Source organism: Epinephelus fuscoguttatus, linkage group LG9 (assembly GCF_011397635.1).
Source record: "Epinephelus fuscoguttatus linkage group LG9, E.fuscoguttatus.final_Chr_v1".
NCBI classification, from domain to species: Eukaryota; Metazoa; Chordata; class Actinopteri; order Perciformes; family Serranidae; genus Epinephelus; species Epinephelus fuscoguttatus.
In genome coordinates this window covers 13,787,974-13,813,065 of record NC_064760.1, presented here as the reverse complement: position 1 = coordinate 13,813,065, position 25,092 = coordinate 13,787,974, and the positions used below count along the sequence as shown (strand labels likewise).

Below are 25,092 nucleotides of genomic sequence, written 5' to 3'. Positions count from 1 at the left end.
ATTTTGCAAACTGGCTGGTAACTTTAATTGTCCCTCTGAGTTATGTCCCACCATAATATCCTGTGGCAGCAGGAAGTATTGAACATTTAATTTCAGAGCCATTTTCCAGATGCCCTCAAGCAAAGTGCTTCAGCCGACTGCTGAGAGCTCTGGTGGAGTTAATCAGTGTTTGTCACTGTAACACTGAAGCTGTATTAAGCGCAGTACATGAGTCAATGTGTTTAACTGGAAAGACTTAAACTGAAAATGTGATTGAAGACAAAATCTCACTGAATGATTTTTTTTTTTAACAGAGCACGAGTGCTTCCCATCATCTTGGACATGACAGATTAACTGTGGATCAATCTAATCATCTGGTAAATATGTGACAGTGTGTTGTCCTGTGTGGGCATGTGATATTTTGCTGCTCTTAACTGTTTAAATTTAGCAGATCTGTTGTACAAGAGACATATAACATAATGAACATACAACAAATGTATAATAATGTATGTCTGTTACTACATGATAAATATGGATAGAGTCAAGATATATAAATATTCTAGTGGTGACTGTGAAATGTCAAATTAAAGAAAGTATTATAACCTCACTTTGTTTATATGTTACAGCTCTAATCTCTGAAATATTTGTCATTAACACACAAATATATTATTCCATTTTATGCAGGATGGTGAAGAAGAGGCCGTGAACTATGCAGCACTGGAGTTTTCTACAAGGAAAGTGAAAAGAGGATTGTAGTGACTCAGAGTGTCTGCTGCTGTAAAGGCAGACAGCCACCATGTTAGCTGTGACTTTCAGCAGAATGTGTCTGTATTGTTCTGTTGTTGTTGACACAGATGATATTTGTCAAAACATTGGTACAGATTCTATTATATACATCATGTCTCATATGAGCATAAGATATTTATGAGACTGACTGCATCTTCATTCATCACAAATACGACAGTATACCTGTAAAGTTGTTAAGGTTAGAAACTTGATGAATTCTGTTTGTGTCTTTTGGATTGATTTCAGTGATTCTTGATGACCAACTCTTGTTTTGCACCGTAACAGATCACACCAGCAGCAACAGATTGATGTTAGAAAGCAGTGTGTTTTATTTATTGACACAGTTTAACAGAGTTACAAATCAGGTTCAAGAGTAGTTACACAAGAACAATAACAAAAATAAACAAAAACAAAAACAGATCTGATCCACCTAATATATCTGTGCCAACACTAATCCATTGGAAAATTCCATATTTACAGTTACTCCCACTTTGAGAGAAAAAAACTTATTTGAGTAATGTCCATGTTAACTGACACCTAGCTTCTTTCTTTAGGGCCAGCGTCCACATGGCCACATTCACTCCCAACGCTTATTTTAATGATGTGCTGCACATGGTAGGTTTCTATGACAACAAGATCATGACACTAATATTAGCTTGGTAGCTAACGTAATGATACCTTAACATAGGGTTAACTACACATTCAACAACAAGCTTACAATGCGTACGTTAATGAAAGCACAACACTCACCAGCAACATTCAGCGTCTGGTCGTCTGCTCCCACAAATGGACTGTTCTGTCTTTGCTGTGATGGTTTCTGACTGACATATCATACAGTTGCTAAAGGAACGACTGTGACGTCACCAGCATCTTTGTGAGAAGTTCTGAGGTTTCAAACTGGAAGCACTCGGAGTGGCCACATTAAAAAGCTGGAGTGCTTTGAAAAAAGATGCTGGATGCGCAGCTTTTTCTGAAGGTGGGGTCTCAAAAAATGGGCCGCACACAGATGCCCACATAGGCCAAAAGCCAAATGGACCAAAGCGGGCCCTTGCAGACACCTGCATGCACATCATTACCTAATAGCCACATATAAAAAATCCTTCAGCTCATAACAGACCAACATGAATTAGATCACACAGTACCAGCTGATGGCAAACAGACCTGTGACCTCACTAATCCAACCCAAAAGCCTTGACAGCAGCATAGATCCTCTGTCTCTCTGCTGCTCTTGAATCCTTTATTGCACCACTGCCAGTTTTCATCACGGTGAAGACGACAGCAGAATAAACCTGTGTGTCCTCATCTCTCTGAGGAAATACATGACAAAGTTAAAAAAAGACCCATAACTGTTTCAATAAGGTTGATCCTACTGAACCGTTCCATTCTTTACCTGTTGACTTTTCTGACCATGAAGGTTTCTCTGCACGGCAACAGCAGCTGAAATTATTAAACAGAAAACATAAAGATAATAATAAATACAAATTCAGTAGTTTTTATACAGTATTGTTGGATAGAGAGCTAACTAATAACTTCTATTACCGTCGTCACAATCAGACGTGTTTTTCTTGATGGTGTAAACGAGGACAGCTATGACAGTCAGACTTATAGCCAAGACAGCACACAGCAGAAAAATAAGTGCATCTGCATTCTGTGAGCACGTACTGGTTCCTGAAACATCAAAAGGAAATATAATGTGTTAAATTCATGGGTGTTTATTGTCACCAAAGAAAACAAAACAATTTTGCCACTTAAATGATAAAAAAAGGCTCATTTGACAGTCTGGCACTCAAAGAAGCAAATTTCTTAATGAACAAAACAATGACACAGTTACCTTCAATCTCCACTTTAGTTCCATCTCCAAATAATATCTGTCCACATGTGGCCACAGCACAGTAGTAAGTCCCAGCATCAGAGGAGCTGACGTTCTTAGAGAAGCGATAAACACAACTCTTCTGAGTGTCAGAGTTCCTGTCACATTCATCATGTCTGTTTCCATCAGTGTAGATGATGTCTGGATGAGATTTATCTGATCCGGCTCTGAACCAGAACACACTGTGATCTCCTGGACACATTTTATTCTCAGAGTCAGAGAGGACTGAACACTGGAGAGACATCGAGGCTCCTGGACGGACTGGATCAGATACTGTCGGCCACTGAACAACAGCATAGTTTGATGTCCTCTGAGTGTTTCCTGTGTGTTTAAGTGGTTAAAGTGATTCCAAACATTGCCATAAACAGATCACATAATTACCTTTTAATGACAAATAGGTGCCACTCCAGGTAATCTCAGTCCACTCCATGACTGCGCAGTGATACATTCCTCATCTTCTTGAATCATCCTCCAAAATGGTCAGACTGCTAATACTGTTAGAAATGTTTACATCCAATCTCACGGCAGAAAACTCTGGTCCATACACACAGGGTTTACATGTTTACTGCAGTCTCACAATTAATTTCAGAGTCTCTGCACTCTGCTTGTACCAGTGGAATTTATTGCTAAACTTGTCATTCGGCAAAACACAAGTTAAAGTCACAGGTTCACCAAGTTGAACTGTGGTCACTGGAACCAGCGCATCTGGATTAAATGAAAATACAACACATGAAACACAAAATGACAATTAGTATATGATGCAGAAAGGTAATAACATGAGCATCCATACATCTAGTTTGCATGCAGATACTCAAATGAGAAAATATGTAGTTAAGATTACACAGCACACTCACATCCTTGATGAAGAACAAGCAGTGTAACCCATAACAGGATCATCTTGACACTGTCTGTGATTTGGAAACTTGCTGGTATTTCAGTGGGTTAAAGAGGTGATGTCACATGACCACAATACTGTATGTCACACTCTCAAATGCATCTGATTGGTTATCACAGAACTTAGACTTAAAGTGCATTTCCTGCCACACTGGTCTTAGAGTGAACTTTTGTTTCTGGGGAGATTTTGTGTTGATGAAATCTATTTCTGTGTGAAGAACTTTTGTTTGTATGTGGTAATAACAGTTGACATGGTGTCTGTAGCTGCTTGCTGTTGAGGAGATATAACTTCTCCTGCATTAAATCAGACAGTGGGCCCCTGGGCACAGACAGGAACAGACAGTAGGAGCAAGACACAGACGGGTAATATCTGGTAAAGTTTAGCCTCTTTTTGTGTCATTTTCTGCATCTTTATGTTGTCATAATGAATCTTTTTGTGGTTTTATATCCCTTTGTAGTTGTTTGTGCCTTTTAGAGGTAATTTTGTATCTTTTGTGGTCATTATGAATCTGTCTTGGGTCAGTTTGTGTAAATTTGAGTGGCATTTTGCAGGTGAGGGCCAGGGGTCCACCCTTACACTTTGGGCCCCTGGGCCTGTGCCCTGTGGGCCCGTTCAGTAATTCCTGCATGGTGAGACAGTGTGCAGAGTGAAGAACAGCACATAATTCTACTAAGAAGCAAACTATAATGTTTCATATTACACCAAAATCTAATCTGGCATCCCGTCCTATCTGATAGTTTCTGCTAGGTTAAGAAAGAACACAATACAGTTAAAGAATTATAGAAATTAAGAGATGTAAAAAATCTTTCACCACCATTTTCTACAGTAAAGCTGATGACCTTAAAAATTCTGGGTCCTGACAACAGCAGAATCTCACTGGACAATGCTAACATAGTCATTGTGAATGATAACATGTTTACCACCACCACCATTGGGTGTTTCAGCATGCCAACATTTTATAAGATGAGGGCGATGTCAATAGTCTGGCAGCTTTTTGGCTTATTTAATTACAATTTGTCCTGTGGGGAAAGTGACTGTGTGGACATGGCAATCTGTTAGTCCCCAGGACATTTCACACAACATCATAAGCGTTAACCTGCTGGTTGCACTAAATGAAAAGTCAGATTATCACCAGATTTATTCACATACATCCCCAGGGACCATGAATGTCTGTACAAAATTTTGTCGATGTATCCAACATCTGTCATGATATTTCAATCTGCATGCTGACTAGCTTGTTATTGTGTTTGGTGGCATCACTGTTTTTGCCCTGATTAAATTAATTGCTATCTGTGACCCTTATTGGTGAAGTTCAGGATCTCGCCATGCCGCCCCCAACCTACGCTGCTTGTGGTAGGTTTCGTAGGAAGTGGAAGGACGCTCCAGAGCCTGTTTACATCCAAAAACTGCACACTCTACCATGTTTGCTATCAAAACTTTGCTAATGCTAACTATGCTCTCTGGACTGACAAGTCTGCTCTGCACTGGAGGTTTCAGGTTTCTTAGTTGGTGTCGCACAGAGTCTGTTCACATGTCAGTATGTGTTTCCTTTATTAGACAGCGATGGACTTTCTTATTAGTGACGTACCTAATCCACCTTCAATAGAGGAATGTGAAAACACCTCTCTAGCAACACTTTTCATAGATACAAGTCAGAAAAGTCACAGTGGAAGATAAAACATGATAAAGTGCTTCTACACTGGCCCAGTGTGTAAAAAAAAACATGCAGTGCAAAACCATATATGCTGTACTTCTAGAAAAGGGTTTGGAACCACACATGCATCACACAACACTTTTTCCTTCCTTCTACTGCCCTTGTTCTTCAGACAGCCTGAGTCTGCCACTGCACGCACGCGCACACACACACACACACACACACACACACACACACACACACACACACACACACACACACACACACACACAAAGTAAAGAGGAGTTCATTATAGATGTGGATGTTTATTTATTAAAAATGACACAAGGCATGTTCACATTTTGAACTGCAGCGATGCAAAGCTGAGGAACTGGGGAAGAAGTCTATCACCTTATATGGTATCACAGAGAAAAGAGACAGAATTGACTCTTCTCTCGACTCTTTCAAGATGAATCTTTCAAAAAGTCACGTTAGGCAGATGCATCACCACCTCTTTAAAAAATGTAACAATAAACTGCAGAAAAACTGAAACAAAATTATTAGATATGGGATTCACAATGATACATGTTGTGATGTATGTGATGTTATATAATGTTATATATCATGTTTTAGATGAAATGCAAACACCAGTGCTGCTAAAGCAAAAAAATAACAATAGCCTCAATAAGAGGATTCATTGTTTGATTAATCATATATCATAAAAGCCCTGACATCAGTGTAGATGGTCTCTTCTTGTCTTTGATTTCTTCTCCCTCCTCTGCCAGCGTTCCTCCTGGTAAAGTTTGGTGTACAATAAACCAAAGACTCCTCAATTCTCTGAGGAAACAAAGTGCAAAATTGAAAATGAGAGCAGATTGTAATGTCTATACATGTCAATAAACAAACATTCCTTTCAACTTTTCTTTAAAATCCTCACCGGCTGACTTTGCTGATCACAACTGGCTGTCGCAGCATTTGTTTGCAGAGTGGCAGCAGCTGTATTATTAAAGAAAGATAAATAAGAGATCGTAAAAAAAGAACGGATTTAACTTCACTGAAGATGAATGACACTGTAGGTTGATTTAAACACAACAGAAATGTGAACTGAATGATATAATCTTGTGTGAAACACAGTTCAATAGATGAATGTATGAGTAACGTCTCTCACTGTTGGAACAATGGCAGGATTTTGTCCTGATGGCATGAACAAGGACGGCTATAACAATCAGACTTAAAGCCAAAGCAACACACATCAGAAACAGAGCTGTATTGTCATTCTGTGAATCACAGCGGCTGACATCTGAAACATTAAAGAAACAATCAAAGTTATGAAATAGTAATAAATATTTTATGTTAATAGATTAGATGATGATAATTCAACTATTAGATAGAAACAGGGTGCACTTACCTTCAATGTCCACTTTTGTTCCATTTCCAAATAATATCTCTCCACATGTGGCCACAGCACAGTAATAAGTCCCGGCATCAGAGGAGCTGACGCCCTTAGAGAAGCTGTAGACACATTTCTGTGGAGAGTGAGCTTCAGGACTCTTATCACACTCAGCACTGTTTCCATGTGCGTAAATGGCACTAGGATGAAATTCATCTGATGCAGCTCTGAACCAGAACACACTGTGATCTCCTGGACATGACTTTTTCTCAGAGTTACAGAGGACTGAACACTGCAGAGTCACTGAGTCTCCTGGACGGACTGGATCAGATGGATCTTGAGTGATGGCAGTGACATATCAGGTTCAGGTCCTGGGAAATTGAGAAGAAAATTTAAAACTTCAATTACTCACTTTTAAACAAAAGACAAATGTTGACATAATTAAAATAAAGCTGTAATTAAATTAAGATATGTATTTATCTTCAACTCTCAGGTCTGTTCCGTTCAAAAGTGTGAAGTCTTGTTTGAATTTCTTCACACAGAGGTAAACTGCTGTATCACTTCGCCTTACATTTTTAATGTGCAGGACAAATTGTCCACGCTCTTCTGTGGCTGTAATGCGAGGATCACTCTCAAAACTATATGTTTTCGCTAATACTTTTGGAATGTCTCCAGAAACAAGCCTGATCCAAAAAATGCTTCCTGAAGACTTGTAGGGACAAGTCAGTGTCACATTAGCTCCAACACCAACAGTCTTTGTCTCAAAGATCTGCTCTACTGTGCATCCTGAAAAGATGAACTTTACATTAACAACAATTATATGTGCTCTCTCCTTAATTACTGCAAGAACATGACAATACTTTAAATATATATCTGTATATATTATATACTTATAACATATATCTGGAGTAAATCTGACCTCTGTAAATATACTTACGTCCAATATTGAGCACGAGCAGCAAGTAAAATATGATCACCATTTTCATGTTAATCTTCTTGTAACTGCAGCTAAATTAGAGCGTATTAGAAGATGATTCACCCTAATGTAGTCATGGAAAGTGGAGGGAACATTTCTGAGCAATCTGATTGGCCTCTCATTATGTTGGCATTTCACCGCACTCATACAGAGGAAATAAAATCAGCCCGCTTTCCAACATGAAACAAACCCAACAGCATGCCTCTGTTTCATGTGTCTGTCTTCAGGTTTTTATAACTGACACGAGAGTAAACACAAGTTAATGCTTTGTCTGTAAAACTCAACTTTCTCAGTTTGCAATGCAGGATTCCTGTCATAAATCTGTTGTCTCTGAGCCCAACTGAGGGATGGAAATGACTAAGTCAAATATGAATATACAGTACAGGCCAAAAGTTTGGACACACCTTCTCATTCAATGCGTTTTCTTTATTTTCATGACTATTTACATTGTAGATTCTCACTGAAGGCATCAAAACTATGAATGAACACATGTGAGTTATGTACTTAACAAAAAAAGGTGAAATAACTGAAAACATGTTTTATATTCTAGTTTCTTCAAAATAGCCACCCTTTGCTCTGATTACTGCTTTGCACACTCTTGGCATTCTCTCCATGAGCTTCAAGAGGTAGTCACCTGAAATGGTTTTCCAACAGTCTTGAAGGAGTTCCCAGAGGTGTTTAGCACTTGTTGGCCCCTTTGCCTTCACTCTGCGGTCCAGCTCACCCCAAACCATCTCGACTGGGTTCAGGTCCGGTGACTGTGGAGGCCAGGTCATCTGCCGCAGCACTCCATCACTCTCCTTCTTGGTCAAATAGCCCTTACACAGCCTGGAGGTGTGTTTGGGGTCATTGTCCTGTTGAAAAATAAATGATCGTCCAACTAAACGCACAACGGATGGGATGGCATGTCGCTGCAGGATGCTGTGGTAGCCATGCTGGTTCAGTGTGCCTTCAATTTTGAATAAATCCCCAACAGTGTCACCAGCAAAACACCCCACACCATCACACCTCCTCCTCCATGCTTCACAGTGGGAACCAGGCATGTGGAATCCATCTCACCTTTTCTGCGCCTCACAAAGACACGGTGGTTGGAACCAAAGATCTCAAATTTGGACTCATCAGACCAAAGCACAGATTTCCACTGGTCTAATGTCCATTCCTTGTGTTTCTTGGCCCAAACAAATCTCTTCTGCTTGTTGCCTCTCCTTAGCAGTGGTTTCCTAGCAGCTATTTGACCATGAAGGCCTGATTCGCGCAGTCTCCTCTTAACAGTTGTTCTAGAGATGGGTCTGCTGCTAGAACTCTGTGTGGCATTCATCTGGTCTCTGATCTGAGCTGCTGTTAACTTGTGATTTCTGAGGCTGGTGACTCGGATGAACTTATCCTCAGAAGCAGAGGTGACTCTTGGTCTTCCTTTCCTGGGTCGGTCCTCATGTGTGCCAGTTTCCTTGTAGCGCTTGATGGTTTTTGCGACTCCACTTGGGGACACATTAAAAGTTTTTGCAATTTTCTGGACTGACTGACCTTCATTTCTTAAAGTAATGATGGCCACTCATTTTTCTTTAGTTAGCTGATTGGTTCTTGCCATAATATGAATTTTAACAGTTGTCCAATAGAGCTGTCGGCTGTGTATTAACCTGACTTCTGCACAACACAACTGATGGTCCCAACCCCATTGATAAAGCAAGAAATTCCAGTAATTAACCCTGATAAGGCACACCTGTGAAGTGGAAACCATTTCAGGTGACTACCTCTTGAAGCTCATGGAGAGAATGCCAAGAGTGTGCAAAGCAGTAATCAGAGCAAAGGGTGGCTATTTTGAAGAAACTAGAATATAAAACATATTTTCAGTTATTTCACCTTTTTTTGTTAAGTACATAACTCCACATGTGTTCATTCATAGTTTTGATGCCTTCAGTGAGAATCTACAATGTAAATAGTCATGAAAATAAAGAAAACGCATTGAATGAGAAGGTGTGTCCAAACTTTTGGCCTGTACTGTATTTCCAAATTAAATTAAATAACTGCCACTTTTTTGTATATATGTTGGACTGTCGATTGCTGTTTGTAAACAAAAGTTAAAGTAACAGTAAAGTGTCTGCATTGGTCTTTGTAGCTTAGCGCCACGAAAGGGTGTAAGCTTCTTGTGAAGATTGATGCACTGTTGCTTGCAGTCAAGTATTTTATACCCATACTGTGCGTAGTTGTGACCATCACCCACCCTCCTGGAGACTAGCCTATCAGCCTTTATTGGAAAAACTTCCTAATATGAGCCAGAGAGGGCCGTGATACACCAAAGTGTGTCAAGGGGAAAGTAAGGAACAAGCAGGGGGGATTGAGGGGCAGGTGCTTAAGTCCTGAGTTATATAGCCACAGTGCATGCGGAGAAGAAGGAGGAAAAAACAAACAAACAAAGAAACAAACAAACAAACAAACAAAAAAACAGGGGAGAAACAGGCAGTGTAGCTGATGTATTGTGGCCTTGAGGTGGTTGTGCTCCATACAGATTATCAAAAATAAACATATACACATCTACTATACTGTACTGAAAAACAAAAACAAAAGAGAAGTCTATACTGAACACCAAAAATGTGAGAGTCCTGGTGGAGGAGGAAAGCCCGATTGTGGAGAAGAGTTGCCAGCGCAGTGTGGTAGGTTCGAGAAGCAAGTGGGCCCCTTTGGAGTGATCCCATTGGTTCTTTGTGATGTGTCACAGAGTATCGAACATGCATGTGTGTATTTGAACCCTCCCAATGTGTTTATGAAAACCATCACCAGGGTCCAGGGCCAGCCCTGCGGGGGAAGGCAGGCGGTATGGCACCCCAAGACCGCAGGAGCGCCCCGATCCCACGCCCAGGGAGCCGCAGAGGCCGCAGGACACCACGCAGGCCCAAGGACCCGGGGCGGCAATGGCCAGCACCCCCAGAGAGCTAGAGACACACCCCAGACGGGCAGGGCAGGAGGGCCCGTCCACCCACCGCCTGACGCAGACCCAGACGTACTCAGACCAGGAGGGCCGGGCTCCACGAGCCACGCCATGCGTATCTACAGTGTGTCTAAACCCACCACTTTTACTATGATTCTCCAATCCCTGACGGAGAATCATTAACCCTACACCGTGAGTGTGAATGTGAGTGCCCATAAATGTGACGTGGTGCATTAAAATTGAGGGACATAGGAGACAGGTGGGGGCAAGGCTGATGGCTACAGCACACTGCTGTCCTGCAGCCCGTGCAGCCATAAGGCACCTGGAACCTGTTCCCATCTGTCCCACAAGATGTAGGTGTGTGTGGTGCTTTAAAATTGGAGGACAGATAAGGATGGGCCGGGGGGCAGCATGGAGGGCTACAGGACACCACTGTCCCATAGCCTGCCCCATCATGAAGCCCCCAATCCATCAGTGGTCTGCACCTTGAGGAGTGAGTGTATGTGGTGCGTTAAAACTGTGGAATTTGTGGTGAGTGAACTAAATGTGGTTTAGGAGGCCAGGCCAGTGTAGGCCCGGCCTGAAGGCTGGAAGGATGGATGAGAGGGGCTAGAAGGTGGTGCCAACCAGACCCCGGTGCCGTGAGGCCCCCAGCGCCCATGGGCAACGGGCCAGGCGGGCCCCAAGGAAACCCAACGGGCCCCCACCCACCCCGCACCACCAGGGGTGGAAACAGCCCCCCAAGGGGGACCGGCCACAGTGCCCCAGGCCCAGGGAGCACGAGGAGACCCCGCCACCCCCAGGCACACAGGGCAAGCAGTCCAGACGCACCCGCCCCCCAGGAGAAACCCCCAGGCCCCGCGATCCCCCACAGAGCCAGGGAGCAGGCCTGGATTCAAAGGGAAGAAGGTGCACCTAACACATGCTTAAGACCTTGAATTCTGATGAACCGCTGTGGTATATTGTGGTGAGAGAGATAGAGGGATGAGGGGTTACATCATTAACAGAAACACGTTACATATTACACAACAGTCTTTCTTGAGTTGTAATATTTATATGTACAGGTGGCATGTGCTCACAGGCTGAATGGCACTATACAGACACGTTTAGTGAGTGAATAAATGGTGACCATTTTTCTGTAAAGTATGTTAATTGGTTTCTGTGGCCAGCAGATATTTTCTCCAGCGAAATATGTTCTGCAAGGAGATTCAGCCAATGGTTGATGTTGAGGGTCTGTTTATCTTTCCAATTGACTAGGATTGTTTTCTTGGCGATGGCGAGAGCTACAAGAAGAGAATTGCAGTGGCTGTTTGGGAGGTCAATTGTCATCAGGTCACCAATTAAGCACAGGTTGGGAGATAATGGGATCCTGCAGTCCAAAATGGAGGAGAGTTTTTTGAGTGACTGTTGACCAAAAGCGCTGGATGGGTGAACATAACCAGAGTGCATGAAAGTAGGTGTCTGCAGTGTTCTGAGTACACTGAGTGCATGTGTCAGATTGACTAAAGCCCATTCTATTCATCTTTTGTTGGGTGATTTTAAAATTTTAAAATTGGTAAATGTATAGAACTGGTCTCTGACAGTAATTTATAAATCTTAGAAAGGTTCTCCTTATTTCTCGGAGAAAGCTTTGTAATATGTTTGGCAAATTCTGGTGGCTGCAAAGTGTCCTGAGGCACTGGAATTCTCCTCTTGATTGTTTTTATCAATTGTAAATACTGTCGAAAATTTCCATTTCTTATTTCAAAAGTTTGAAATAAGTTTGTGTATGTCATAAGTATATTGTCTTGGAAAAGGTGGTGGAGATGAGTTACTCCCTTCATCTGCCATGTGCTAAAATGGAGAGGTCTTTTGTTAATTTCAAAATCCGGGTTGTGCCAAATTGGAGAGAGCAAGCAAGGTTCTATCTGAGAGTTTGTGATTTCTAGTGTTTTCCACCAGGCTGACAAGGTGGAAGCAATCATTGGGTTCTGAAAACAGTTATGACGTCTGAGTGAAGTGGTGATAAACGGGAGGTCAGAGAGTTTTATATTGTTGCAGTCCGCCTGTTCTAGTTCGAGCCAGGAGTTGTAGTCTTCGTTCTTCTTTCTATCTTTGGATAGGTATTGTAGCTGGTTAGCTAAATAGTAATGTTTAAAGTTAGGAGCGTATCCGATTTGCTTTTAACATATGAGCCCTCTAGCACTCTCAGGTCTTCAGGCAGCGGCATTTTAATTACTCCAGAAGTTTTAACCAAAACATATGGTGAGGCCTCCTTTTATCACTACGGCCCACGTTTGTGGAACAGTCTGCCTGAGGACCTGAGGAAAACAGAGAATGTGGACATTTTTAAAAGCAAACTCAAGACCTAGTTTTTTAGTCTGGCTTTTAACTGAATTTTATTTATTTTACTATTTTTATCTGTTAGATATTTACTGAATTTTAATTGATACAGTTATCTTTATCTCTCTATAGTATCAATTATCTTCTCTCTGATGTTTCCTCACTTCAAAGTGGTCAGTGTAGGATAGTGTTTTCTCAGTGTTTTTAAATCTGCGTGTGTTTGTCTGTGTGTGTGTGTGTGTGTGTGTGTGTGTGTGTGTGTGTGTGTACGTATGTGTGAGTACGTGAGAAAGGCAGATATCTCTTGTGTCTATTGATTGTTGTTTTTATGTAAAGCACTTTGGGCTGCTTCTTTTGTATGAAAAGTGCTCTATAAATAAAGTTTGATTGAAAAACTTAAGATTTCCAATCAACTTTCTTTTTTAACGCTGAAAAAGGGCACTGATACCACTAGCATTAAAATAAATATGCGTGACATGTACTTTACCTGTCAGTCTATGATAGTATAATCCAGCCATCTGCCACAGTGACAAAGACAGAGGAGCCATCTTAAATACTGTGTAGCCAGCCAACTGAGATGCTCCACATCATCAGTGATGACCCGCCCACTCTGCCTGTCAGTCACATCAGCAGGAAGAGCACAGCGTACAGAGGAGGGCTGTTAAACCATCCATCCTCTATACTCACTTCACTTCTTTTCAGAGAGCTGCTGACAGACAGCAGCAGAGCGACACTCTCACAGTATCACAGGAACATTCACCTGGAGCTGATTTAGAGTTTCTGACCTCCATGTTTTTATCTGAGGGAGAGAAGCCATGTGACCCTGGGAGAAAACCACTAATGAGATACACCAGTGATTAACAAGGTGATTAACATGTGTAAAACAAAGCATAATGTATGGTTGACACCGTCACTATGACAGTAACAGGAACACCTGACAATATAATGCAGTCCAACACCACAAACTCTGGAATCAAAGTAATGATTAAACAGAGTTCAGGTTTCCCGCCAACTTGAAAGGTGCAAGGAGAATAAAAATAGATATACAGTCAACCCATCTATCTATAGGGCCAAAACTCATCACATTTGTTCAACCAGCAGGTTGTGGTTTGTGCTTTTCATCACGGTCAACATATTGTTGACAACGAGCCAAAACACCCTTTGCACACACAGACAAACACACGCTGACAGTTACGATAAACAAATGCTGCATGGAAACTTCAGCATCGTTGTGGTCGGGCTTCAAACTAAGGTGTCAGTACAAAGAGGCTGTTCTACCTTTCTCACTCTGTGTTTCAGCCTCAGGACGCTGGGCTTTACTGCTGCTGTCAAAAAGAAAGAGGAACAACACTATATAACTGCTATGTTTATTTTTAATATCACAAGAACTCACAAAGGTGGGTGAAGGGTTCAGGAGGGTTGGACACACACCATGACCCACTTTCTCTCAGTGGTTTGGTGCTTGTCATTGGTGGTAGCTGTCAGAGGGAGGAGGTGCTAATCACTCACTGGTCCCACCCTGGTCTTTCTGTCAGGAGCAGGAGTTTGAACTGTGATCTGTAGTTTGCCTGATTATCTGCAGACAGGTTTGACAGCCTTGCTAACGTCACTTGGTGCAGTTATGGACCGCAGCCTGTTCAAATTAATGTTGAATAAAACAATGAATCTACATTAAAATTAAAACAAAACATAAACTAATGTGCATCTGTGAAATTGTAAGATTGCAGTTGTTGACACCTTTGTTTGCATATTTAAAACCACAGGACTGATAGATATTTGTACTGTGAATGAGCACATTAACAAGGTAAAAAGTTAGGCTGCTGAAGCCTCTTGTATCTCTCCTCTCACTACACATCCTGTTGAAGCTCATCGTCAGGTCTGTTCTAAGTAAACAGCCTTGATGGTTGGTCAAAGGGAGGAGAAACGGCCCACCACAGCCTGTGTCTGTCAGTGTAGCTGTTGCATGTGGCTTTGCTTGACATGCAGAGGGTCTTTACAAAGTGCTGTGAGACCAGAGAGATGGAGGGGTTCATTCATTTCAGTAGTTATGCCCTTACAGTTATTTTAATACAGTATTTGTTCTTAACAAAAGAAGACTACTTGTGTCCACAAAATAAAATGTGTTTTTAATGATGCTTCTGTCTACAGTTGTGGGAAGTTGTGATGGACAGATACACAGTGGTTCACTATCAAGTCTGTGTAGTTTTGGCCACATTTCTTCTCACCTTTCCCCTGCAACTGTCCCTCAAACCTGGATGCTAACACCTACACTGCAGCTACAGATATTTCAAAGTCAAAGTAGTCTTCATATCTAATCAGTGTTATAACAATAATAATACATTTTATTTAAAAGGCGCCATTTAAAAGGGCAGAGGTACAGTCAGTGTTAAAGTCTGTAAGCCAGCTTGAACAGGTGGGTTTTGAGATGGGATCTGAAGGATGTTGTGCTGTCAGAGTGTTGGATGTGTGGATGTAGGGACTTCTAGAGCCTGGGGCAGTGCAGCTGAAAGCCCTGACACCTATGGTGCTGAGGCGTGAGGTGGGGATGGTCAGGAGACCAGTAGAGGAAGAGCGGAGGGAGCAGGAGGGAGTGTACTCCTGGAGGAGGTCAGAGAGGTAAGAGGGGGCTCAGCTGTGGAGGACTTTGAAGGTGATGAGAAGGTTTTTGTCATCAGTTCAGTACTGAACAGGGAGCCAGTGTAGTTGGATGAGAATGGGGGTGATGTGGTCGGATGATTTGGTGTGGGTAATGATCCGGGCAGCAGAGTTTTGAATGATTTGAAGCCTGTTCATGAGTTTGGTGGGGAGGCCAGAGAGAACTGTGTTACAGTGGTCAATACGGGATGTAACAAATGTGTGGACCAAGACTTCAGAGGAGGACTGGGACAGTGCCGTCTGAATTCTCCAGCGTTGTATGGATTATGCAAACAAAACAACACAACCTCCAGATCCAGGATGAGTTTAACCCTCCAAAAGATGATTATGGTCTTGTTCAGAGTAACACCTGTGTGTGAACCTTTAATCAACTTCAACTTTACTATAACAACAAAACATCAGGCCTAGCTGTTGATGGTCAGTAAATATTGGAGCTTTACTGTATGAGAATGTTGCTTGAAAAGAAGTTTCCATTAAACAGATGTAACATGTTGCCAGAAAACTACACATAGTATACTGTAGCTTTCAAAGTTCTCGTAGTTAGAAACTTGATAAACGCTCGTTCTTGTTATTATTTAAACACTGGATGAATTTCAATAATTGTGTCAAGTCTTTGAAATCTCCAGAAGATCCACCACTTGTTGTATACATGATAACACCAGCAGGGAAACACAGCATGTTTTATTTATTGACAGTGTAAAAGAGTTCCAAATTATGTTACCACAAAGTTTACATGGTCACACTAGAAAACCAATGACAGGATTAACGTCATGTGGTCTCTGTCTGATGATGCAATAAACTTACATTCAAATATCCACCAATCCAGTGATTGTATGTATCTATGTACTTTTTCTGAAGTTCTGTACTCGGGTGGTGATGGTTTGAAGTACTTGTACTTGAGCATTTTTTGCTACTTTATACTTATACTCCACTACAGTTCAGAAGAAAATATTATAAGCTACTTTTTACTTCACTACATTTGTCTGACATCATTAGTTACTAGTTACTTTGCAGACAAAATATAAAGCAACAAAAAAACGATGATGTATTATTACAGATTCAGCTACCCAGCAGTATATGAAGTAGGGGTGGGTATCACCAGAGGACCCAATACGATATCGTCATGATACTTATGTCGCAATATGATATTATTGTGATGTGATGAGTATTTTGGTGAAATATATTGTTATATTGCAATTTATTACCTTTTTTTCCAACTGCAAATTATTTCCCCAAAGGAAAACTTTGTCAGCATCAGTTTTACCTCATAAGATAAAGTTTTCAGTCTGTTCATCTAACTGTAATCATTTTCATTGCAGCAAAATGTGATGCAAAGTAGACAGACTGACCAACACCATCATAAAACCTGTCAGAAATGCTGCATACAACTGACAGACTCAACTGTTGGCAGATTAAACATCCTCTGAGATTTAGCGCAAGTGCGAAACACTTCACGTGCAGGTATCCTGCTAACTGAATGGCAACACCCATGTTAGAAGAGTTGCCTGTTACAACCACATCTGGTTCTGAAATGGACCATTCTGTAAAATGAGTACTTTTACTTTTGTTACTTTAAGTATGGTAGGTATGTAGGTATGTAAGTACAAGACACTACAAACATAATAAAAACAAGAGCAACAACATAATAAGAGCAAAAGAACAAATATAATATACCTCCATACATGTCAAACAAATATGAACACAGTCCTGCTCCTTAGAAATCACTGTTGTAAAACATGACTGAGGCTCATCTGAGACACAGACTGTGCCTTTAACACATCAAACATAATGGTTAGTTTTAGGGTGCAAAGGAAACTAAACAGTTAATCATGACTAATGGTAAAAAACAGATTTCAGCAACGTTGACAGAAACCAAGTTTCAGAATTAAGAATAACAGCTGATAGATTTCTACCTGAAAAACGTGATTACTTAGCCCTTTTTTTCCAAAATTTTAATAGTATTCTTGGGGTATTCTTATGCATTTATCACGGACAATATTTACATAACAGGAAATGAGGAAAGAGAGATCCAACGCCCCAACCCAGACTTGTACTGGGTTCACCCCTGAGATATATTTCTGGAGTGTGCACATTTGTATTAAAAAAAACCCAAAACAAAACATAATCAGTCTTATTACTTTTGAATATACTGTATGGACGAAACTTAATCATGACATTAAAACATTGTAGAGCAGAACTACCTAATAGAAACAACCCTTTAGCTCCAGATTAACATCAACTTCAACACACAGTACCAGCTGATGGCAAACAGACCTGTGACCTCACTAATCCAACCCAAAAAGCCTTGACAGCAGCGTAGATCCTCTGTCTCTCTGCTGCTCTTGAATCCTTTATTGCACCACTGCCAGTTTTCATCACGGTGAAGACGACAGCAGAATAAACCTGTGTGTCCACATCTCTGAGGAAATACATGGCATGACAAAGTTAGAAACAGCATCACAAAACTGTTTCAATGAGGTTAATTCTATTATACCTATTAAATTCTTTACCTGTTGACTTTTCCGACCACCACTGTTTCTCTGCACGGCAACAGCAGCTGAAATTACGAATAAAAAAATGAGCAATAAATACAGATGCAGTAGTTTTAATATAATACTGCTCGCTAGAGAACTATAAATAACTTCTATTACCACTGTAACAATCATTCTCTTTCTTCTTCATGGCGTAGATGAGGACGGCTACAACAATCAGACTTATAGCCAACACAGCACACAGAAGAAAAATAACTGCAACTGCATCCTGTGAGCACGTACTGGCTCCTGAAACATCAAGAGGAAAAAAAGTTAAAGGGAAATGATGTTTAATGTCACCTCCTGGTTAAATGATTCTGCATGAAAAAACAGCAATAGCTGATCTGAATAGATTTGATTTGACTTGCAATGGCCTTGTGTTTGCAACACAATAAACACACATTTTGTAAGACAGTACTGACAGAATAATGACACAGTTACCTTCAATGTCCACTTTTGTTCCATTTCCAAATAATATCTCTCCACATGTGGCCACAGCACAGTAATAAGTCCCGGCATCAGAGGAGCTGACGTCCTTAGAGAAGCTGTAGACACATTTCTGTGGAGAGTGAGCTTCAGGACTCTTCTCACATCCATCACTACTGTTTACTTGGGCATAAATGACACTGGGATGAGATTCATCTGATGCGGCTCTGAACCAATAAACTCTGTGTTCTTCTGAACATGTTTTCTTCTCAGAGTCAGAGAGGACTGAACACTGCAGAGTCACTGAGTCTCCTGGACGGACTGGATCAGATGGAAAGTCTTGAGTGACGGCAGTGATATCAGGTTCTGGTCCTGGAAAATGTCAAGATAAAATGACTTTAATGATATTAAAAGTAATTAAAATTTGAACTTTATATGCATACACTATATACACTATACATGAGAGAAACATTTGAATTATTATGTTATGGAAACACATATACATGTATAAAAATCTAATTATGTAAACTGATGGTAAACATGTTGGATTAAAGCACGGTTATTTTTTGTCAAGTAATTTAAAATGTCTATTTACCTTTAACTCTCAGAAGTGTTGATTTGGAAAATGTCATGTCCAGTAGATTTACTTTTAAACAGTAGTAAAGTCCAGTATCACTCAGCTTTGTCTCATGAATATGCAGAATAAATGATCCAGGCTCTTGTTTTGCTGTAATGTGAGGAGTCTTGTTAACACCTTCATAATCAAAGGTGTATGTTCCTCCCAAGAATTCAGGCAATTTTCCAGAAACAAGCCTGATCCAAAACAAAGTTTCTTGGTTGATAGATGTCTGGCGAGGACAATTCAGAGTCACATCATCTCCAACTTCAACAGTTGTCGTTTCAAAGACGTGATCGTCTGTGCATCCTGAACATAAAATTAAATGGAGCAGTGATTAACAACAGAGAAAGAAAAATGTACACACTGCACTAAATTACTGTAAGAACATAATATTTTAAATGTATATCTGGAGTAAATCTGACTGTGAATATACTTACGTCCCACTCTGAGCATCAGCAACAAATAAAATATGACCACCATTTTCATGTTAATCCACTTGTAGCTGCAGCTAAATTAGAGCGTATTAGAAGATGACTCGCCTTAATGTAATCATGGAAAGTGGGAGGGAACATTTCAGAGCAATGTGATTGGCCTCTCGTTGTGTTGGTATCTCACTGTATCACCACAGTGGAAATAAAATCAACCATCTTTCCAACGTGAAACAACACAACAGCACACTTTTGTTTCATGTTTCAGGGTGGGTTTCTATAACTGACACTGAGTAAACACAAGGTAAAGCTGGGGGGGGGTACTTTTCTGGAGAGGGCAATAAAGGTTTCATACTGTGGATGGGTCCAACAAACACTGACTTTCACTCGAGAAAATGGTGTTCATGTCCCTTAAGGTTATGAAGCCAAATCCTGTTCTGTTTTTCTAAACCCAACCATGTGCAAAGACAAAGATAATTCACGGTGTTATGCCGACATAGTGCTTTTATTTTGAAAGAGACTGCATGTAAATTTTAAATTTCCTGTGAAAACAGAAGTGTATTTTGAAATAAGACAATGCATGTAACAGGAAGAACTTGACACAGTGTCCCAGAACGTCAACAACCAACACAGCCAGGGTACCTTGCACGACGCACGCGGACATGGAAAATCCATGACCAAACGCGTCAACATGTGACGACTTCAGAGTGACAATGTGTTGTAGCAACCTATGAAACATTTTCAATCTTTTATGTAGCATTTTCTTTTGCAGGATTTAGCCATGTTAATGCCAAGGCTCGCCTTCCCAGTGCAAACATTGCGCCAAAACAAGTTCTCCCGACACCATTTTGCAAGAGCTCTGTCTTTACATCATCGCAGTTTTAGTTGTCTTGGTCCAGACCTTTGAATCTGCCCACTTCATTGAGTCAACTGGTTTGTCTGGCATCGTGACATGAAACACAGGTTTCTCGGGTAAAATCAATAGATCCACCAACCATTGTAGAGGAATTAACGATCAGCCAATCAGCACCATGGGCGGGACTAATGCCATTGTCAAGCTGCTGTAACGCTGTGTGCCTGAAGCTATGAGGAGTAATACAAGAAAGGTGACCACTATAGTCAAGACAGACGCTGCTATCAAGGCTGTTCTAAATCGACGTCTTTTTAATATTTCGCCCGATATCTTTGTTTTTACGTTGGCTCGCTCCACTCTTAAAAATCAAGTGAAATCAGTTTGTTGGCATGGCGACACATCAGTTGAGTAGTGAGTAATGTTTGATTCAGGCAGATACACTGGTCAAGTGACAATTCTGTCTGATATCAGTCAAATCTTGTAGTGACAGTCAAATGATTCAACAAACATAAGATTCAGAGTTAACTTTTATCTCAATGGCCAAATATTCATGTTTAAAAAGGGCACTGACACCACTGGCCTTTAAATATATCACATGTAATTTATCTGTAAATATATAGAACTATGTCTCTAGGCCCAATAAAAAATCCTACATTGTTGTTACCACCCAGTTAAACAGGAATTTATGGATCAGTTTGATTTGAGTTCATATAAAAAAGATGTATCCAGCCATTTGCCACAGTGACAAAGACAGAGGAGCCATCTTAAATACTGAGCAAGCCAGCCAACTGAGATGCTCCACATCATCAGTGATGACCCGCCCACTCTGCCTGTCAGTCACATCAGCAGGAAGAGCACAGCGTACAGAGGAGGGCTGTTAAACCATCCATCCTCTATACTCACTTCACTTCTTTTCAGAGAGCTGCTGACAGACAGCAGCAGAGCGACACTCTCACAGTATCACAGGAACATTCACCTGGAGCTGATTTAGAGTTTCTGACCTCCATGTTTTTATCTGAGGGAGAGAAGCCATGTGACCCTGGGAGAAAACCACTAATGAGATACACCAGTGATTAACAAGGTGATTAACATGTGTAAAACAATCCTGTGTCAACAAACTGTATGGATGACAGCATCTTTATAAAATTAATAGGAATACCTGAGAATATTCTGCAGTCCAGTACAAAGACGTTTGGAGAAAGACAAAAGAAAGACAGAAAGCCCATCTATCTATAGGGCCAAAGCTGCTGAAACATTTGTCAGAACAGCAGGTTGTGGTTTGTGGTTTTCATCAGGGTCAACATATTGTTGACAACGAGCCAAAACACACTCTGTACTTTCACACACAAACACACATTTATATTCACCACTGACAGATAAACAATGCATGGAAACTTCAGCATCGTTGTGGTCGGGCTTCAAACTAAGGTGTCAGTACAAAGAGGCTGTTCTACCTTTCTCACTCTGTGTTTCAGCCTCAGGACGCTGGGCTTTACTGCTGCTGTCAAAAGGAACGTGGAATAGCATTCATAAAACAAAAACTTAGAGGAGGAGGTAAATGGTTCAGGAGGGTTGGACACAGGATCGTTTCTAGGACCCGCCACCAAGATCTTTTCTTTATGAACCCAGCTCTATTTTGATGCTTTTTATGCACTATGGCATCTTTTTTACCCCTGAAAAATGTTTTCACATTTTATTTACAGATTAATTATGAATTGTGATGTTAAAAATGTAAATTATATTTTATTCCACCCAGCAGTATTTAAAGCATTTGAAATGAGCTCCACCTTCACCAGCTGCAACATTAAAGTGATTACCGGTGTGTTCTGTCTCTAATACACAGTCACACAAAATGTGCTGCTCGACAGACAAAGAGGACCAAAACCTGTGTTTGTGATTAATGATGTGGTATTTGTTTTGAGGGATTTAATGCACAAACTTAATGACATGTTAGTAGTTCCAGGGCTTTTTAAATTTTTTATTATTAGGTCTATTTTAATGATTTAAAATATATATACAGCCTATTTAGACCTGGGCTATTCATGAAACATTCAGGGCTGAAGCCTCAGACTCCCCAGGCCTAACAATGCCTCTGGTTGGAGACACACACACACACACACACACTTTCTTTTGTTGAACTTCTCAGCTGTTTAGTGCTTGTCATTGGTGGTAGCTGTCAGAAGGAGGAGGTGCTAATCACTCACTGGTCCCACCCTGGTGTTTTTGTCAAGAGCAGAGTTTGAAGTGTGATCTTTAGTTTGCCTGATTATTGACTCAGAGGTTTACTCACTAAAGTCTGTTCCAGTGTTCATCACTTGGCTCAGTGATGGACTTACAGCCTGTCCACATTAATGGTGAATGAATCAATATATTAACATTAAAATTAAATCAAAAACAAGCTTAAGCTCATCTGCCACACAGTTTCAGATGCTTTTGGTTGCATTTTAAAAACACAAAACAAAGGGACATGATTTGTTCTTTAAATGAGCACAATAACATTCACGTAAAAGTAAATCAATCATTTCAGTCTGTGAAACTAAAGTTAGGCTGCTGAAGCCTCTTGTATCTCTCCTCTCACTACACATCCTGTTGAAGCCCATCGTCAGGTCTGTTCTGAGTAAACAGCCTTGATGGTTGGTCAAAGGGAGGAGAAACGGCCCACCACAGCCTGTGTCTGTCAGTGTAGCTGTTGCATGTGGCTTTGCTTGACATGCAGAGGGTCTTTACAAAGTGCTGTGAGGCCAGAGAGATGGAGGCTTCATTCATTTCAGTAGTTATGCCCTGACATATTTAGTATATCAGAATATTAGTTTATCTTATTGACATGTTGTTTTTCTGACATAGCAAGACTGATTGTGTCAAGAGAATAACATATCAGGATGTATATGTGTTAGCTATGCCTCAACAAATTTTCCAGTTGTGATGAACAGATGCACAGCAGTTCACGTCTGAACTGATCTTTCCCAGTTGAGAAGTGAAAGTTTTGACAGCATTTTGGGTGCAGGAGGCTCATCTACACAGCATGGAGACCCATTTGCAGAAAGAGCAAGCTTAAAAGATAATGCGATGGATGATGTGACAGAATCGGTTCAAAGAAAAAAGGAGGTTAACACTGTTTAACACTGCTGTGGTGCTGTGTAGTGTTTCTGTGTTGTGTAGAGTGCAGTTACAAATGACTGTGCATCATATACGGAGGGGACGTGGGGGGAGGGGTTCTCTGTGAATAGGATTGAGGGTAATTAATTTTCAGATGTGTTTAGAAAGCAAAACAACATGTAAAATACAAACTGTACCAACTTGTCTGGGACAAAAAGAGAGAGCCCTCTTTCTCTCACACATATGTTTACCTGTGAGTTTTCACATCTCTGTGGTTTTGGCCACATTTCCTCTCACCTTTCCCTGCAACTGTCAATCAAACCTGCAGGCTACATCCTACGCTGTAGCCAATATTATATCAAACATTCTTTGGACGTTCAAATTTAAACAAATATGAAACATTTCAATCTAACTCCAGGATGACTTTAGCTTACTGTAGCTTAGCACAACCATAAGAAGCAAAGGAAAGTACAGCCTCATGCCGCGAATGAAGCCACAGATTTTCTTTTCTATTTCTATTTAAGGCAGGCTGTGGAATTTACTTGGAAAAATTCAGTTACGTTTACGGAAACACATTGTGTGTTTCCTGAAGGTTCCCATTTTTTACAAATACCTTTAAACCTTCATTGTTTATAGCTGTGTTTGCTAGCTAAGAGACGTCTTCCTCCTGCATTGCTACATTTCTCTGCATGTAACCTTCACCAACTGTTGACCAACAGAATGGCATGAATGTGGCAGAATATGTGTATTGTGTCGTCATGTGCATGTACGACCTTGTGCGTGTGCTGCTAAAACATGACAGTGGTCACAATCAAAATATTGCCTCACATTGCAACCTTTAAATACAGTGTGTCAATTAGACAGATGTTGCTGTTGAAAGACTTCAGTGCTTGTTTTCACAGTACGTACACACAAAACACACCCACACGCACAATACTGGCTATTACGGAAACAATAAATTCAGTCATGTGGTGAGAATAAAGACACTGCTTTGAAACCTTAACAACAAGGACAACAACAACGTGTAGACGTCCCATCGAATGAAAACAGATCATAAGTTTGCTAACTGTAAGGAGGGGGGAGATCATTTTCCACAGCTCAGCCAATCACAGCGATGTCTACTTTGTAAACCTTGATCGCCTCTTGACTACATCTCCATTTGGGTGGGAAGACATCAGCAGTGCAAGACCAAGGTGCTGTACCACAATGATCGGAGGACTGGCTGCTTTGATTCTTCTTAGTACAGGGTGTAAGTGCAATTCTTACCCAGAGAGAAAGACGATGTCAATGGCAAATACTTTACCTTTGACTTTGTCCTCTCATGTTGTAATTCTGCTACTGTTTGTCTCTTTTCTTCAGCTCTGCTTCAAACTGCAGAGATTCCTCATCAGATCTCTCTGACTGTGGTTGAACTTGGAGGGAATGTTACTTTGCAGTGTCCAGTTTCTGAGAAGGATGGCAAATTCTTTTTCTGGTACAAACAGTCTCTTGGATATATGGCCCAAACAGTCTTTGCTGCAGTTCAGGGTCAGTTAACAGTAAGTGAACAGTTTGACAATCCACGGTTCAAAGCAACAAAAGGAGTTGCTCAGTATCTTCTTACCATCACAAATGTCAGCAAAGAGGATGAAGCAACATACTTCTGTCACTATAGAACGTCCTATTTATGGAGTTTCAGCGAAGGCATCTTCTTGGCTGTGAACGGTA

General features: G+C 40.8%; 5 protein-coding genes across 26 annotated transcripts in view; 2 read left to right on the top strand and 3 right to left on the bottom strand.

The window, feature by feature from the left end:
- The window catches only part of LOC125895072 (uncharacterized), a 157,569-nt gene that overhangs the window by 14,077 nt on the left and 118,400 nt on the right, over positions 1 to 25,092 (bottom strand). The window contains exon 8 of one of the 2 annotated variants that reach the window (XR_007450138.1): positions 1,071 to 1,195. The exons of the other annotated variant lie outside the window; for it this stretch is intronic. The gene's annotated coding sequence lies outside the window, so the exon portion shown is untranslated. Of the gene's footprint in view, positions 1 to 1,070; positions 1,196 to 25,092 lie in introns of those variants that run through there. 2 annotated transcript variants of the gene reach the window in all.
- LOC125895062 (uncharacterized) overlaps positions 1 to 25,092 on the top strand; it is a 196,997-nt gene that overhangs the window by 56,532 nt on the left and 115,373 nt on the right. The window lies entirely within an intron of this gene.
- LOC125895065 (uncharacterized) overlaps positions 1 to 25,092 on the top strand; it is a 170,330-nt gene that overhangs the window by 29,923 nt on the left and 115,315 nt on the right. Inside the window, exon 1 of one of the 3 annotated variants that reach the window (XM_049586853.1) lies at positions 24,559 to 24,634. The exons of the other annotated variants lie outside the window; for them this stretch is intronic. Within the exon in view, the coding sequence (XP_049442810.1) occupies positions 24,592 to 24,634 (43 nt within the window). The 5' untranslated portion in view covers positions 24,559 to 24,591. Of the gene's footprint in view, positions 1 to 24,558; positions 24,635 to 25,092 lie in introns of those variants that run through there. 3 annotated transcript variants of the gene reach the window in all.
- LOC125895081 (uncharacterized) overlaps positions 1 to 25,092 on the bottom strand; it is a 100,389-nt gene that overhangs the window by 52,696 nt on the left and 22,601 nt on the right. Inside the window, exons 2-3 of the mRNA XM_049586879.1 lie at positions 2,597 to 2,956; positions 2,305 to 2,433 (exon numbers count right to left, since the gene is read on the bottom strand). Coding sequence (XP_049442836.1) covers positions 2,305 to 2,433; positions 2,597 to 2,956 — 489 coding nt within the window. The remainder of the gene's footprint in view (positions 1 to 2,304; positions 2,434 to 2,596; positions 2,957 to 25,092) is intronic.
- Positions 1,071 to 25,092, bottom strand: part of LOC125895073 (uncharacterized) — a 52,836-nt gene continuing 28,814 nt past the window's right edge. The window contains exons 4-7 of the mRNA XM_049586869.1: positions 18,405 to 18,589; positions 18,084 to 18,212; positions 17,943 to 17,989; positions 1,071 to 2,072 (exon numbers count right to left, since the gene is read on the bottom strand). Coding sequence (XP_049442826.1) covers positions 1,938 to 2,072; positions 17,943 to 17,989; positions 18,084 to 18,212; positions 18,405 to 18,589 — 496 coding nt within the window. The 3' untranslated portion in view covers positions 1,071 to 1,937. The remainder of the gene's footprint in view (positions 2,073 to 17,942; positions 17,990 to 18,083; positions 18,213 to 18,404; positions 18,590 to 25,092) is intronic.